We start from the raw sequence: 15,822 nt of genomic DNA on the forward strand, positions 1-15,822 counted from the left end.
TAATAACTACAACCTAAAACTTCTTACCTGGGAATATTGAAGACTCATGTTAAAAGGAACCACCAGCTTTCATATGTTCTCATGTTCTGAGCAAGGAACTTAAACATTAGCTTTCTTACATGGCACATATTGCACTTTTAATTTCTTCTCCAACATGTTTTTTTTTTTTTTTTTACATTATTTGAACCAAATTGAACATGTTTCATTATTTGAGACTAAATTGATTTTATTTATGTATTATATTAAGTTAAAATAGTGTTCATTGTACATTCAGTATTGTTGTAATTGTCATTTATTACAATTATATGTATAAAAATCATCCGATTTAATCTGTATCGGCTTTTTTGGACCTCCAATAATTGATATCGGTGTTGAAAAATCAGTTGGTCGACCTATAACCTGGATTCACTTGGTCAGTCTATGTCATAGAAAGAACAATATTTTGTACACTGGGCAAGTCTGTCTGGAATAGATTAGAGCTTTGATCGGCATGAAAATTCAAGGCTGATGCTACCTGAGCTCTGCATTAAAGACATTTTATGAGCCTAAGCCCAAAAAAAGCCCAATGATTGTGCCGTTATCCAATACACAGCCGCACATTACGTGGGACAGAAAAACAAAGCCGATAGATGTCGCTATGCTCTCTTGGTAAAATAAATGAAACAAGCTCCAGTAATCTTTTTGAGTGTGGACTGTATTATTGTACTGTATTGTATTATATGGAATAGAATTACACTCCTTGTTCAAACCATGAAGCTGGGAGAGAGCATATGTTGCTGGTGCAGGACGTGTGGCCTACAAAGTTACAATTGTAGGCTAGTGAATTTGATTTAATTTGTAATTATTAATTATTATTAAATAACTGCCGGTTTCACGTTAATTGACCGTTAATTAACAAACACATTGAGCATCCACGCATAGCCTACTGATGCAGACCTTTTGGAACATTTACATTTTAAAATGTCTAAGAAATCCATGTTCTTTAGCCTACACCATCACAGTGAATCCATTTATTTATTTTAGACAGGTCTAAACAAACATGTGAAGAAAATGTAGTCTATTTCAGAAGAACAGAATAACATGAGTTGTCCTTATGTTTGGCCCTGATCTGGCTATATGCTTAATTTAGTGTTATTTATGTAACCTAAGTTGTGGTAGAAATGTTGGGTTATATGTTTAGATTTTTAATACATATAAAACATTCTAATGATGCTACTCTAATGATGATTTGAAAAATGTTGCATGAAAGGCATGAGCTCTGTTTGTATTTTCGCACAGGTTTACAAGCACTTGATAATGCCTAAAATTTCCCGGCTGCATCCCCTCTGTCTGGCCTTAATGCCCCCTAAAGTTCCATGCCTTTTGCGGCCGTTGTGCCCTTGGGCTGAATATAATTATTATAATTCCCTTCTCCTTGCTGCTTGCCGAAGCACCTCTCACTCACATGGCTCTGTGACGGTCTTTCTCACAGGTCACAAGTGATGATGGACACATCTGGGATGCATCTGCGCACGTCCGTATCCAATTCCCAGGTGCATTTTGAAGATATTGGAATAACTGTCCACGTTTGCTTTTCGTCAGCCAACAAGATGAGTAGGCCTAACGAACAGCAAAAGCGCGAGCCTATGTCAATCTACTATCCACCATAGTACAAAAGTTGACCTATTCTGTGTGAGAAATAAATAATCCAAACATAGTCTGGGACAGTTGAATCCAACCACTAGCATCAAAAAACCTGTTTTAAGCAATGTGCCGGACGCAACTGATCAGAATGTTTTGGGTAAAATGTTGATAAACTATTAGCCAAGTTTTTCACATTACAAGCACAGCAATGTGCACATGGTAGTAGGCTATAAGCGGGAATGTTCCATTAGCAGGAAAACACCATTATCAAAAGTGAATGCAAATGCGATTATGCAGTGGCGGATTTAGGTATAGGCGACATGGGCAGCCGCCCAGGACGGCATCTTGCCGGGCGTGGCACGGGGCGCCCGCACAAAAAAACGGAATGGTGACATTTGAGTGATCGGTTTTCTATCGCTCCTTTGCACGTCACGTCAATGATATCATGTCACCGTTTGGGACTGTGGATCAATTAACCTTGTTGGACTGGGCACCCTGATTCTCGTTTGTGAGCTAGGCAGGCTACTGCCATGGAAGGTCTCCCACTCAGAAGTACGAGATGGGGAGGTTGTTGGGGGTAGGTTGTCCTTGGGGCGGCAGGGTAGCCTAGTGGTTAGAGCGGTGGACTAGTAACCGGAAGGTTGCAAGTTCAAACCCCCGAGCTGACAAGGTACAAATCTGTCGTTCTGCCCCTGAACAGGCAGTTAACCCACTGTTCCTAGGCCGTCATTGAAAATAAGAATTTGTTCTTTACTGACTTGCCTAGTTAAATAAAGGTAAAATAATAATAAAAGGTCTCCCCACTGGAAGCCCGAGATAGATTCCCCCTATCAAATAGGACACCTCTAACTTTGTACAGTACAAATGCAATCAGTAAAGTCAATCACACTACGAGATGCTACCAAATAAACCACAATTCCTTCATAACACTGTGAATATATAGTTTCACGGACAATTTGTTGCATTTTCTTCTTGTTTGTGGTGAAAGCGTTAAGAATACTATAAAACCAGTCTGCACACCACCAAGGTGAATTGGTTTAGTCTTGATTCTTGGTTGACAGTGTTGGGGGATGGGTTATGTATTGATGCTCAAGTGCCAAATCAACACAATTTTGTTTCTATTTGTCTTTTACTTCTTTTTGATATTTGAGTCTTATTTTTGTATGTATTTTTATATTTATATATTTTTAAATGTTATGATTATTTATTTAGCTCGCTGCTACCGAGACGCTATAGTGGCTAACGCTTTCTCCCGGCTAGCAAACAGAATTGCTACACTACCTCTTTTGCCAATTGGCCTGGACCCTTTGTCGACACGGAGCCCCGCCGATCCATCACGACTGGTCCACCGACGTAATTCCGTCCGATGTGCCCTCAACCGGCCTTTGCCGAATGTCGGTGTAGACGCTTCTGCTAGCCCCGGCCTGCTAACTTTATGAATGCCGTGTCTCCCGCTTGCAGTAACAATTACCTAACGGCGTCCCTGTTTCATCTATTGCTGTTCACTGCACCCTGTGATCACTTGGCTACATAGCTGATGCCTGCTGGACTGTTCATTAATCACGGTACTCCATTTAGTTTATTTTGTTTGTTTGTCGGCCCCAGCCTCAAACTCAGGCTCTGCGTGTAGTTAACTGACGCTCTCTGCCCATTCATCGCCTTTTTACCTGTTGTGGTTGTCTTAGCTGATTAGCTGTTGTCTTACCCGTTATTGTCTTAGCTAGCTCTCCCAATCAACACCTGTGATTGCTTTATGCCTCACTTTATGTCTCTCTCTAATGTCCATATGTCTTGCAAACTGTTGTTTAGGGTAGTTATCATTGTTTTATTTTACTACGGAGCCCCTAGTCCCACTCAACATGCCTCAGATAGCTCTTTTGCCCCACCTCCCACATGCAATGACCTCACCTAGCATAACTGGTGCCTTCAGAGATGCAACCTCTTATCGTCACTCAATCCCTAGGTTTACCTCCACTGTACCTGCACCCTACCCCTGTCTGTACATTATGCCCTGAATCTATCCTGCCACGCCCAGGAATCTGCTCCTTTTATTCTCTGTCCCCAACGCACTAGACGACCAGTTTTGATAGCCTTCAGCCGTACCCTCATCCTATTCCCCCTCTGTTCCTCGGGTGACGTAGCGGTTAACCGAGGCCCTGTGTGTCCCCAGGTGCTTTCATTTGTTGACTTGAGCCTTGGTTTCATGCATGTTAACATCAGAAGCCTCCTTGTTTTCTCACTGCTTTTGCACACTCCGCCAACCCTGATGTCCTTGCCATGTCTGAATCCTGGCTTAGGAAGGCCACCAAAAACTCTTAAGATTTCCATCCCCAATTACAACATTTTCCGTCAAGATAGAACTGCCAAAGGGGGAGGAGTTGCAATCTACTGCAGAGAGAGCCTGCAAAGTTCTGTCATACTTTCCAGGTCTATGCCCAAATAGTTTGAGCTTCTAATTTTAAAAATTAATCTCTCCAGAAATAAGTCTCTCACTGTTGCCACCTGTTATAGAACCCCCTCAGCTCCCAGCTGTGCCCTGGACACTATATTTGAATTGATTCCCCCCTATCTATCTCCAGAGTTCGTTCTGTTAGGTGACCTAAACTGGGATATGCTTATCACCCTGGCCTCCATACAATCTAAACTAGATGCCCTCAATCTCACATAAATTAGGAACCCACCAGGTACAACCCTAAATCCGTAAACATGGGCACCCTCATAGATATCCTGACCAACTTGCCCTCCAAATACACCTCTGCCATTTTCAATCAGGATCTTAGCGATCACAGCCTCATTGACTGCATCCGTTATGGGTCCGCGGTCAAACGACCACCCCTCATCACTGTCAATCGCTCCCTAAAACACTTCAGAGAGCAGGCCTTTCTAATTGACCTGGCCCGGGTATCCTGGAAGGATATTGACCTCATCCCGTCAGTAGAGGATGCCTGGTTGTTCTTTTAAAAGTAATTTCCTCACCATCTTCAATAAGCATGCCCCTTTCAAAATGTATAACTAAGAACAGATATAGCCCTTCCCTCAACCAGCACAAAAATATCCTGTGGTGTACTGCATTAGCATCGAATAGTACCTGCGATATGCAACTTTTCAGGGAAGTCAGGAACCGATACACACAGTCAGTTAGGAAAGCAAAGGCTAGCTTTTTCAAACAGAAATTTGCATCCTGTAACTCCAAAATGTTTTGGGACACTGTAAAGTCCATGGAGAATAAGAGCACCTCCCACAGCTTCCCACTGCACCGAGGCTAGGAAACACTGTCACCACTGACAAATCCACGATAATTGAGAATTTCAATAAGCATTTCTCTACGGCTGGCCATGTTTCCTCCTGGCTACCCCAACCCCGGCCAACAGCTCCGCACCCCCTGCAGCTACTTGCCCAAGTCTCCCCATTTCTCCTTCAACCAAATCCAGATAGCAGATGTTCTGAAAGAGCTGCAAAACCTGGACCTGTACAAATCAGCTGGGCTAGACAATCTGGACCCTCTTTCTAAATTTATCAGCCGCCATTGTTGCAACCCCTATTACTAGTCTGTTCAACCTCTCTTTCGTATCATCCTGAGATTCTCAAAGATTTGGAAAGCTGCCGCGGTCATCCCCGTCTTCAAAGAGGGTGACACTCTAGACCCAAACTGTTGCAGACCTATATCCATCCTGCCCTGCCAGTCTTCGAAAGCCAAGTTAACAAACAGATCACTGACCATTTCGAATACCACCATACCTTCTCCGCTGTGCAATCCGGTTTTCAAGCTGGTCACGGGAGCACCTCAGTCTCGCTCAAGGTACTAAACAATATCATAACCGCCATCGATAAAAGACAGTACTGTATCAGTATCGCTTATAATGTAACAGTTCCATTTCACTGCATGCTGTTCATATAAATCATTTATTAAAATTTACCGGTTTCTCACCGTTATTTACTCCAGGAAAAGGGAGTTGGTTTGGGCGGTAAATCTCAGTAACCCAATACCCGCTATTCAACCCTAGTCTTTAGTCATACTCATAACCTTTGTGCCATGCACCACTATTAGAGCTCCTATAAATGAGAGCTAGCTACTTCCCTGGCACCTATGACCTGCACCATCTGTTGAGTTTGTTCTGTATCCACTGTCCACATGAATTACTGCTCATTACATTAGTATTGTAGCACGCTGTGTAGCGCAGTAAGGATAACTACCAGGGTGGAATGTCCTACCCTGCTTTTCATACCTGGACAGAAACACCCTGGTTGCCAGTCAGTCAGAAAGAGACAGACACTAGTGTTAAAGGCATGCTCCGTAACTTTGGCGACTAACAAGTATTTTTTTAAACCTCCGCAAGCAGAGCATAACTCAGTCAGTCTGTCAGTCACTTGTCTTCTCAGAGGAAAAGGAGTGATGATGATGAGGGTGGTTGGAGGTTGAGGATGAGGTGAGGAGGGGATGTTGTTGTTGGGTTGGGGGCCTCTGACCCCCCCCCCTGTCGCAACCAACTGGTCTGCAGGCAGCAGGAAGGAAGCCTTGCTGTGACATCCTGCTGTGCCTCGGTCACCAGGTCTATTATAGTCCCTCTCTGTCACAATCCCTAGGCTGGGAAAACAGGGCTAACGGTCGTCCCGCTGGTTTCATCACGTCCCCCTGTTCCCCGCTTTTAGAGACCAGGCCGGGGACTGGCATGGCTAGGGGCCCTAGGGGCTAGGACTTTATGTGTAACTCTGTTGTTTTTGTCGCACTGCTTTGCTTTATCTTGGCCAGGTCGTAGTTGTAAATGAGAACTTGTTTTCAACTGGCCTACCTGGTTAAATAAAGGTGAAATAAATAAATATCTGTGAGCTCCTGATGAGTCCGAGTGTGTCAAATGATTGTGGTAGGATGCGGACCTGACCCTCACTTTGTGATGTTTTATTAAACACTCAAGAACCAAGAAATATAATTAGAATCAGGTGCTTTATCTTCAGTTACCAGATATCACAAAACTAAAGAACCACAGAGTCTTTGTTTGGATACAACCATACAGTTTGCCACTGTCCTTCATTTGTGATTTTAATATGGGTGGTTCGAGCCCTGAATGCTGATTTGGCTGACAGCTGTGGTATATCAGACCGTATACCACGTGTATGACAAAACATGTATTTGTACTGCTCTAATTACATTGGTAACCAGTTTATAATAGCAATAAGGCACCTTGGGGGTTGTGATATATGGCCAATATACCACGGCTAAGGGCTGTGTCCAGGCACTGCGATGCGCTGTGCCTAAGAACAGACGTTAGCCGTGGTATATTGGCCATATATCACACCTCCTCGGTTAAATATACACTGAGTATACCAACCCGCCCATTGCAGTTCTTGACACTGGTACAGTTCTTGACACTGGTACAGTTCTTGACACTGGTACAGTTCTTGATACAGGTGGACTTGGCACCTACTACCATACCCCTTTCAAAGGCACTATTTGTTTCTTGCCCATTCACCCTCTGAATGGCACACAGACACAATCTGTGTCTCAAGGCTTAAGAATCTTTCTTTAGCCTGTCTCCGCCCCTTCATCTACACTGATTGAATTGGATTCAATCAAGTGACATCAATAAGGGATCATAGCTTTCACCTGGTCAGTCTGTCATGGAAAGAGCAGGTGTTCTTAATGTTTTGTATACTCAGTGTAAGATCCTAATTATTTTTGTTTTGATTTGGAGTTCAGCCTGTCAAAATACTCTGCACCTAATACATTTCTGCACATTTAACAAAATAGCCGGAAACTGCTGGACCAGAAATAATTAGGAAAGTGCTGAGGAGACATCATTCAGCAAGAGTTTGGCTCCAAGTGAGGAGGGAACGTGCAATCCATCTATTTTAGCCCCTGGCTGTTGAGTTGGTTGGGTAACCAAGCAGCCTTTGCTGTTATAGGACAATGCTCCCCACCATATGACTCTCCTATTGCGCAATGCTTCAGTACTATTTCCCAATAGTGTTTGGAGTGGTAGTCATCCACCAACACCAAAAAACAGTTTAGGGTAGACAGAAAGGAGAATGTTAATTGGGGTATATGCTGTATTGATCTACATGAAAAGATGATCTCTAAAGATTGAATGATAGTGGTTGTAAAGTCTTGGAGGGGAAGCAGTATAGGAGTCCCCTATACTCTCATTACCTCAGTCCTACAAAGGTGCATGAATTGACAAACCAATGGGTTGTATGAGAGATATTATGACTTTCTTGGATGACAGTGGAAGTTGAATAGAAAATACTTCTAGGTTCTCCTAGTAGTGTCCAGTGGAGAGTGCTACTAAACAAGACAACTGTATAGGAGAGATCACTTCCACCACCATCTCGAGAGTAAGCTACCCATCCCTTCCCCCTCCATAACATCGTTATGTGTCTTTTCCTACTAGCACTGACTTTGCTGATCAATACTTTGAGGGACAATGTACTTGATACAATTGTGATGTTGTCTCACCAACAATGGCTATCTTAAGATTAATGCACAAATGTAAGTAGTTCTAGATAAGAGCATCTGCAAAATATGCCCTGAGACTTCCCAGTGATGTGATGATTGGACACAGATACATGGTTACTTGGGTATAAGACAGGACAGGTACAGTGGGGCAAAAAAAGTATTTAGTCAGCCACCAAATGTGCAAGTTCTCCCACTTAACAAGATGAGAGAGGCCTGTAATTTTCATCATAGGTACATTTCAACTATGACAGACAATGAGAAGAAAAAAATCCAGAAAATCACATTGTAGGATTTTTAATGAATTTATTTGCAAATTATGGTGGAAAATAAGTATTGGGACAATAACAAAAGTTTATCTCAATACTTTGTTATATACCCTTTGTTGGCAATGACAGAGGTCAAACATTTCTGTAAGTCTTCACAAGGTTTTCACACACTGTTGCTGGTATTTTGGCCCATTCCTCCATGCAGATCTCCTCTAGAGCAGTGATGTTTTGGGGCTGTTGCTGGGCAACACGGACTTTCAACTCCCTCAAGTTTTTTTATGGGGTTGAGATCTGGAGACTGGCGAGGCCACTCCAGGACCTTGAAATGCTTCTTACGAAGCCACTCCTTCATTGCCCGGGCGGTGTGTTTGGGATCATTGTCATGCTGAAAGACCCAGCCACGTTTCATCTTCAATGCCCTTGCTGATGGTAGGCTTTGTTACTTTGGTCCCAGCTCTCTGCAGGTCATTCACTAGGTCCCCCAGAGTGGTTCTGGGATTTTTGCTCACCGTTCTTGTGATCATTTTGACCCCACGGGGTGAGATATTGCGTGGAGCCCCAGATCGAGGGAGATTATCAGTGGTCTTGTATGTCTTCCATTTCCTAATAATTTCTCCCACAGTTGATTTCTTCAAACCAAACTGCTTACCTATTGCAGATTCAGTCTTCCCAGCCTGGTGCAGGTCTACAATTTTGTTTCTGGTGTCCTTTGACAGCTCTTTGGTCTTGGCCATAGTGGAGTTTGGAGTGTGACTGTTTGAGGTTGTGGACAGGTGTCTTTTATACTGATAACAAGTTCAAACAGGTGCCATTAATACAGGTAACGAGTGGAGGACAGAGGAGCCTCCTTAAGAAGAAGTTACAGGTCTGTGAGAGACAAATCTTGCTTATAGGTGACCAAATACTTATTTTCCACCATAATTTGCAAATAAATTCATAAACAATCCTACAATGTGATTTTCTGGATATTTTTTTCTCATTTTGTCTGTCATAGTTGAAATGTACCTATGATGAAAATGACAAGCCTCTCATATTTTTAAGTGGGAGAACTTGCACAATTGGTGGCTGACTAAATAGTTTTATGCACCACTGTATCTATCTGGACATCATGACTAAGATGAAACGGATTGAAGGAACTTGTGCTGTGCAGAGATGGGGTCCAGATGACTTTTACACCTTAGTTTCACTTCTTACTGTTCTTTCTCATATCCCATAAAATGTGACCTGAAATCTATTTATATAGTTATAGATCTGGTCTCACCGAGGGCTGTGACGGTCGTGACATTTTGTCAGCCGGTGATTGTCAAGTAATTGACCGTTAATTAACTGACCGTCTGTGGGCTACACTAGATTATTTAGCAGACAAGATTTGCTTGTGGAATTGTTTAACATTATTGTATAGTATTTACCTTTTTATTTAACTAGGCAAGACAGTTAAGAACAAATTCTTATTTTCAATGACGGCCTAGGAACAGTGGGTTAACTGTTTAGTATGAAGAATACAATTCAACATAGCTGAATAAAATAGAAAGGATATTTTCTCAACATTTTAAAGGAATGCATATGCAGTTATTCTGTGTTGAGCGGTTAACAAAGAAACAGGTACTCCTAAATACTTGATTTCCAGTTATTTATGTAACTTTGGTTGTGATACAAACAATGTGTTATCTGTTCTGATGCTTAATACATTCTTAGGCTGCATGATGCGACTCTAATGATGATTTGAAGAAAGTTGCATGAAAGGCATAAGCTCTGCTTTGTTTTCTTGCACAAGCTGTACACTTCACCAGTCTCTCATTCATAATTTGACAAGCACTTGATAATGCATAGAATTTTCCGGTGGCATCCCCCTTGTGTGGCTGTAATGCCAAAAATCTATGTATTTTGAGGTAAGTGGCCATTGTGCCCTTGGGCTGAATGTAATAATTATAATTCACTTCTCCTGAAAATTTTGCTTAAAATGTTGATAAACTGTAAGGATATTTCTTCACATTATAAGCCCAGCAATGTGCACACCGTAGTAGGCTAAAAACGCAAATCTTCCATTAGCAGGAAAACACCATTCTCAAAAGTGACTGCAAATGCGATTTATGAATGTAATGCTTTTATTATAGAAGTGAATTTTTATGGTGAAAAATGATTTTCCCCAAACTTGAAACTCACGCGCTGCTTATGTATGCCAGTTAAATTCTACACCCCTTGTAAAACGGATTCATGTGCTTAATTTTAAGAAGTTATTTGGCCACTTCAGTTGTGATACCATCCTTATCAAAACATATAGGCCTATGGGCTAGGCTACATGAGGTGTGCAACTATGATTTGGAAAAAGTCCCCCAAAAAAGGCATGCGCTGTTTCTTGCTTTAATCTGGGCATCATTCACAAGTAATAAGCTAATATTGTCACCCATTAGACTATTCTTGATTTAATCATGTCTTTACATATACTAAATAATATATGTGGGAAATTTTTATTTATCATACCCCTGTCTCGAAACAGGGTCAGGGGGAAAAATCCATGTCATCTATGCACTTAAATAGTGAATGGAGGAGGCTTTTCCCCGTGGTTTATTTCCATGCCAGCCAGGTAGGCTGTACTCCTGTTGTAAATTTAATCAATTTGCTTAGTATTAGGAACGTTGAGAAATAAAGATAGTTAGCCTAGCCTATAGAAAGCTGATGTGATCTTCCTCTTTCTAATAGAGGCCATCACTCTGTTTTCTCATGCAATTGCATAGCCTGTAGAAATGTTGCACAACATGAGCTCATGGGCTCTCATTAAGTGTTTGATTTAGATGTTTTAATTTGCATTGATGTCAGAGTGATTAGAGGGACAATAGAGTGCTGAGTTCCAGGCAGTTAGCAAGTTAGGTAGGCTACTAATGACCATTGGAAGCATCAGAGCTTGGAGAAACCTAATTACTGTGACTAAATGGTCATGAGTCATGACCACCAGTGTGGCGGAAATCTGGTCATCTTAACAGCCCTAGTCTCACATATGACAAGACGATCCACATCCTGATATGATCAGTGATACACTTTTTAGACTACACTGTTTATTATGTACTTGTACCTATAAGGCCATGTGGTTTTGTCTTTGCAGGTCACAGCATTTCAAAGAGAGCATCAGGTTCATCCACGAATGTCGTCTAAATGGAGGGGCCTGTCTGGTGCACTGGTACGTATACCACCTAACCATAAACCACTAACTTTCTGTTGACCGTACCTGACCCCTCATGACTATGCTCTCCATGTCCCTGTCCCATAATGCAGCCTGGCCGGTGTGTCCCGTAGTACTACCATGGTGGTGGCATACCTGATGACCGTCACCACCTACAGCTGGGAGGAGTGTCTGTCGGCTGTCAAAGCCGTGCGTTCCTTCGTAGGCCCGAACTATGGCTTCCAACAGCAACTACAGGAGTACCAGATGAACCAAGTCACAGAGGTAGGTACACACACATTGAAACTAGAGGTCAACCGATTAATCGGAATGGCCAATTTAATTAGGGCCGATTTTAAGTTTTCATAACAATCGGAATTCTGTATTTTTGGGTGTCGATTTGCAAATTTTTTTCTTTTTGTCTTTTTTGTTCTATTTTTTTCTACCTTTATTTTACTAGGCAAGTCAGTTAAGAACACATTCTTATTTTCAATGACGGCCTAGGAACGGTGGGTTAACTGCCTTGTTCAGGGGCAGAACGACAGATTTTCACCTTGTCAGCTCGGGGAACCAATCTTGCAACCTTACAGTTAACTAGTCCAACGCAATAACGACCTGCCTCTCTCTCGTTGCACTCCACAAGGAGACTGCTTGTTACGCGAATGCAGTAAGCCAAGGTAAGTTGCTAGCTAGCATTAAACTTATCTTATAAAAAACAATCAATCATAATCACTAGTTAACTACACATGGTTGATGATATTACTAGATATTATCTAGTGTGTCCTGCGTTGCATATAATCTGACTGAGCATACAAGTATCTGACTGAGCGGTGGTAGGCAGAAGCAGGCGTGTAAACATTCTTTCAAACAGCACTTTCGTGCGTTTTGCCAGCAGCTCTTCGTTGTGCGTCAAACATTGCGCTGTTTATGACTTCAAGCCTATCAACTCCCGAGATGAGGCTGGTGTAACCGAAGTGAAATGGCTAGCTAGTTAGCAGAACGGTTCCGTATTTCATTGAAAGAATAAACGTTTTGTTTTCAAAATGATAGTTTCCGGATTTGACCATATTAATGACCAAAGGCTCGTATTTTTGTTTATTATATTATAATTAAGTATATGATTTGATAGAGCAGTGACTGAGCAGTCGTAGGCAGCAACAGGCTCGTAAGCATTCATTCAAACAGCAGCTCTTAGCAATGCTGGGATGCACAGTGCTGTTTATGACTTCAAGCCTATCAACTCCTGAGATTAGGCTGGCAATACTAAAGTACCTATTAGAACATCCAATAGTCAAAGGTATATGAAATACAAATGGAATAGAGAGAAATAGTTCTATAATTCCTATAATAACTCTAACTAAAAACTTCTTACCTGGGAATATTGAAGACTCATGTTATAAGAAACAACCATATGTTCTCATGTTCTGAGCAAGGAACTGAAACGTTTGCTTTCTTACATAGCACATATTGCACTTTTACTTTCTTCTCCAACACTTTGTTTTTGCATTATTTAAACTAAATTGAACATGTTTCATTATTTACTTGAGGCTAAATTGATTTTATTGATGTATTATATTAAGTTAAAATAAGTGTTAATTCAGTATTGTTGTAATTGTCATTATTACAAATTTAAAAAATTGTCAGATTAATCGGTATCAGCTTTTTTGGTCCTCCAATAATCGATATCGGTTTCGGCGTTGAAAAATCATAATCGGTTGACCTCTAATTGAAACACAATATACATACACACACCCTGTATAGATAACATAATGATGTCCCCTAACAACAAAAATATACTCACTGTGCCCTTGAGCAAGGAGGAGTTGGGATATGCAACAAATAACAGGACAAATATAAGCAACCCCAAATTATTATTATTCTACAGCTTCCCACAATTCAAAGTGGGCAGAAAAACAGCCTGTAACACAGCTCAGGCGTAATATTTAGACTTGCATAGTTCAGGCCTATCAACGGTAAACAATTTCAATGAGTAAGAAGAATGCTGGTTAAGGCCCACCTTTTCTCTAACACCCACTCGGAAGCCAAACTGTTAGCTTACTCCCACTCATAGTACAGAGTCACAGGAATGTGTCATCATTCAGCTGCTATCAGTTAATGATGCAGCTGTTTTTTATAAGGCCACTCCTGCCCTGTCAGGTTCATACTTTTGGTTTACTTTCACTTCTGTAGATGGAGGTGGGTCTCTGACAGTAAACCTGGAGCCCATCCTTCCTGGTTGCCTGTCTCAACTTTATATGACCTACCAGGGATCTTCCTAAACTCATCATACTGGGAGATGATCTCTGTGATGATCTCTGTGATGACTGATGGCTTGTCTGGACTTGCTGTTATGCCTGAGGTGGGTTATGAACCCTCGATGTATCTAGGCAAACAGAAGACAACTAACTTCGATGTATTGAGGCCAATGAAAGACTATTAGATCCTGTGTAAACTACTACTATGTGATTTTTGTCTGGTCCACCAGAAATACATGTTATTTAATTAGAAGTACCACCATCGTGTATATTAACCGTGACTTCAACCTCCTTCAGTCTCATGTCACTAGACCTACATTAAAGTGTTTGCTGGTTTCAAAGTGAGTATCTGTGTTGTCAGTCAGCCCCATCTGCATATTATTCACACAAGATGTAGTGGGGTGAGAAAATGACTTTCCTGTTGTGGGGCAGCTATTTCCACACACATCAGACTTCAAACCTGTCAAACATCATTTCACATGTACACACACACACACACACACACACACACACACACACACACACACACACACGTTTATAGAACATGCTGCAAAAAGAGCTGTGTATGGAGGTTGCTGAGAAGGGCTTTGTTTCTCTAGCTGATGACATGCACCCAGCCAGTGGTACTCAACACGTGTGTGTTGTATACAGAAGGGGAACTGGAGGGGCTTGCTGAAATTGCATTAGCCTGGTACTAACCATCACATGACTGTAATTACTGTCAGAGGCTTGCAAAATGTCTTCACAGAAGAAAAAAATGGTTGTTTTCTTATTGTTTGGTTGAGTTGACAGTGATTTTGAGGATCAAAGGGGAAATGTGATTCCTTTCTTCATGCTTTTCCCATGACTGTGTCTTAGAGAATTTGATATTGTCATACCAATAGTTTTATCTAGTATTGTATATAGGGTTGATCGATATTTATATTTTTTTCATTTCACAACACTTTGCCAAAAACACTGATACAACTACAGCATGTCTGTTGTTTAAAAATGATTATAAATGCATTATCACGTGGGTGTTTTGTTGTGTAAGGTTCAGTAAGTGTGATAGTGTCTTTAGATGTTGTGTCCAGGTCATTGTTTCGCAGTTTTGACTGACTTACTTTGAATGGATTCAAAGCTGAGAGACATTTTCAAGCAAACAAAACTGAAATTGACATTTGTTCCAATTTTGAGTAATCCCTTTTGTCATGAATTGATGATCCGGAAGTGAAAACTGGTAAAGGAATGGTGGAGAGTCTGACTCAAAGCTGGGTTTGGGACTCAAGTCTCCCGTCTGTCCTTATCGTGTGTAGTCTAACTGTTCATTGTACCTTCCATGGTGTGCATTTTTGTAACACAGTGCATGTTCTTTTAAAGAGGTTTGAGTATATTGTATGGCTGGTTATGGATAGAGGTCATGTGTGGGAGTCGCTGTGACACCTGACGGTTGTGTGGGAGGAAACATACTTCACAGTGACACACCTGAACACAACTCTTCTCCTTTACCAGACATGGGAACTGTCTTGGTTCATCTGGAACTCCTGCATTTATGACAGGAAGTCTGTAACACTATTTTGATATAACATTAACATTATACTGTATATCATGATTACCCATCTAACGTAAATAATGGACCACTAGTTTGTTTACCTATAATTTATTACAGTAGTGTATAGGTTATTTATAAGAAAATCACTAAATAAATACGCATTACAATCTTTTGTTGAACTATCACATTGCTGGCTATACATTGATACTAGTAGCCACCCACCACTCCATCCAACACCTGTCTACCAGAAGCCCATGATATGATGTGCAACACCTGTCTACCAGAAGCCCATGATATGATGTGCAACACCTGTCTACCAGAAACCCATGATATGATGTGCAACACCTGTCTACCAGAAGCCCATGATATGATGTGCAACACCTGTCTACCAGAAGCCCATGATGAGCTGTTCAACACCTGTCTACCACAAGCCCATGATGAGCTGTTCAACACCTGTCTACCACAAGCCCATGATGAGCTGTTCAACACCTGTCTACCAGAAGCCCATGATGACCAGAAGCCCATGATGAGCTGTTCAA

The 15,822-nt window shown here is 41.5% G+C and overlaps 1 protein-coding gene across 1 annotated transcript in view; it reads left to right on the forward strand.

Moving 5' to 3' along the window:
• dusp22a (dual specificity phosphatase 22a) overlaps positions 1-15,822 on the forward strand; it is a 28,679-nt gene that overhangs the window by 9,340 nt on the left and 3,517 nt on the right. Inside the window, exons 5-6 of the mRNA XM_064992302.1 lie at positions 11,441-11,515; positions 11,611-11,782. Coding sequence (XP_064848374.1) covers positions 11,441-11,515; positions 11,611-11,782 — 247 coding nt within the window. The remainder of the gene's footprint in view (positions 1-11,440; positions 11,516-11,610; positions 11,783-15,822) is intronic.

Source organism: Oncorhynchus masou, chromosome 2 (genome assembly GCF_036934945.1).
Source record: "Oncorhynchus masou masou isolate Uvic2021 chromosome 2, UVic_Omas_1.1, whole genome shotgun sequence".
Classification (NCBI taxonomy): Eukaryota; Metazoa; Chordata; class Actinopteri; order Salmoniformes; family Salmonidae; genus Oncorhynchus; species Oncorhynchus masou.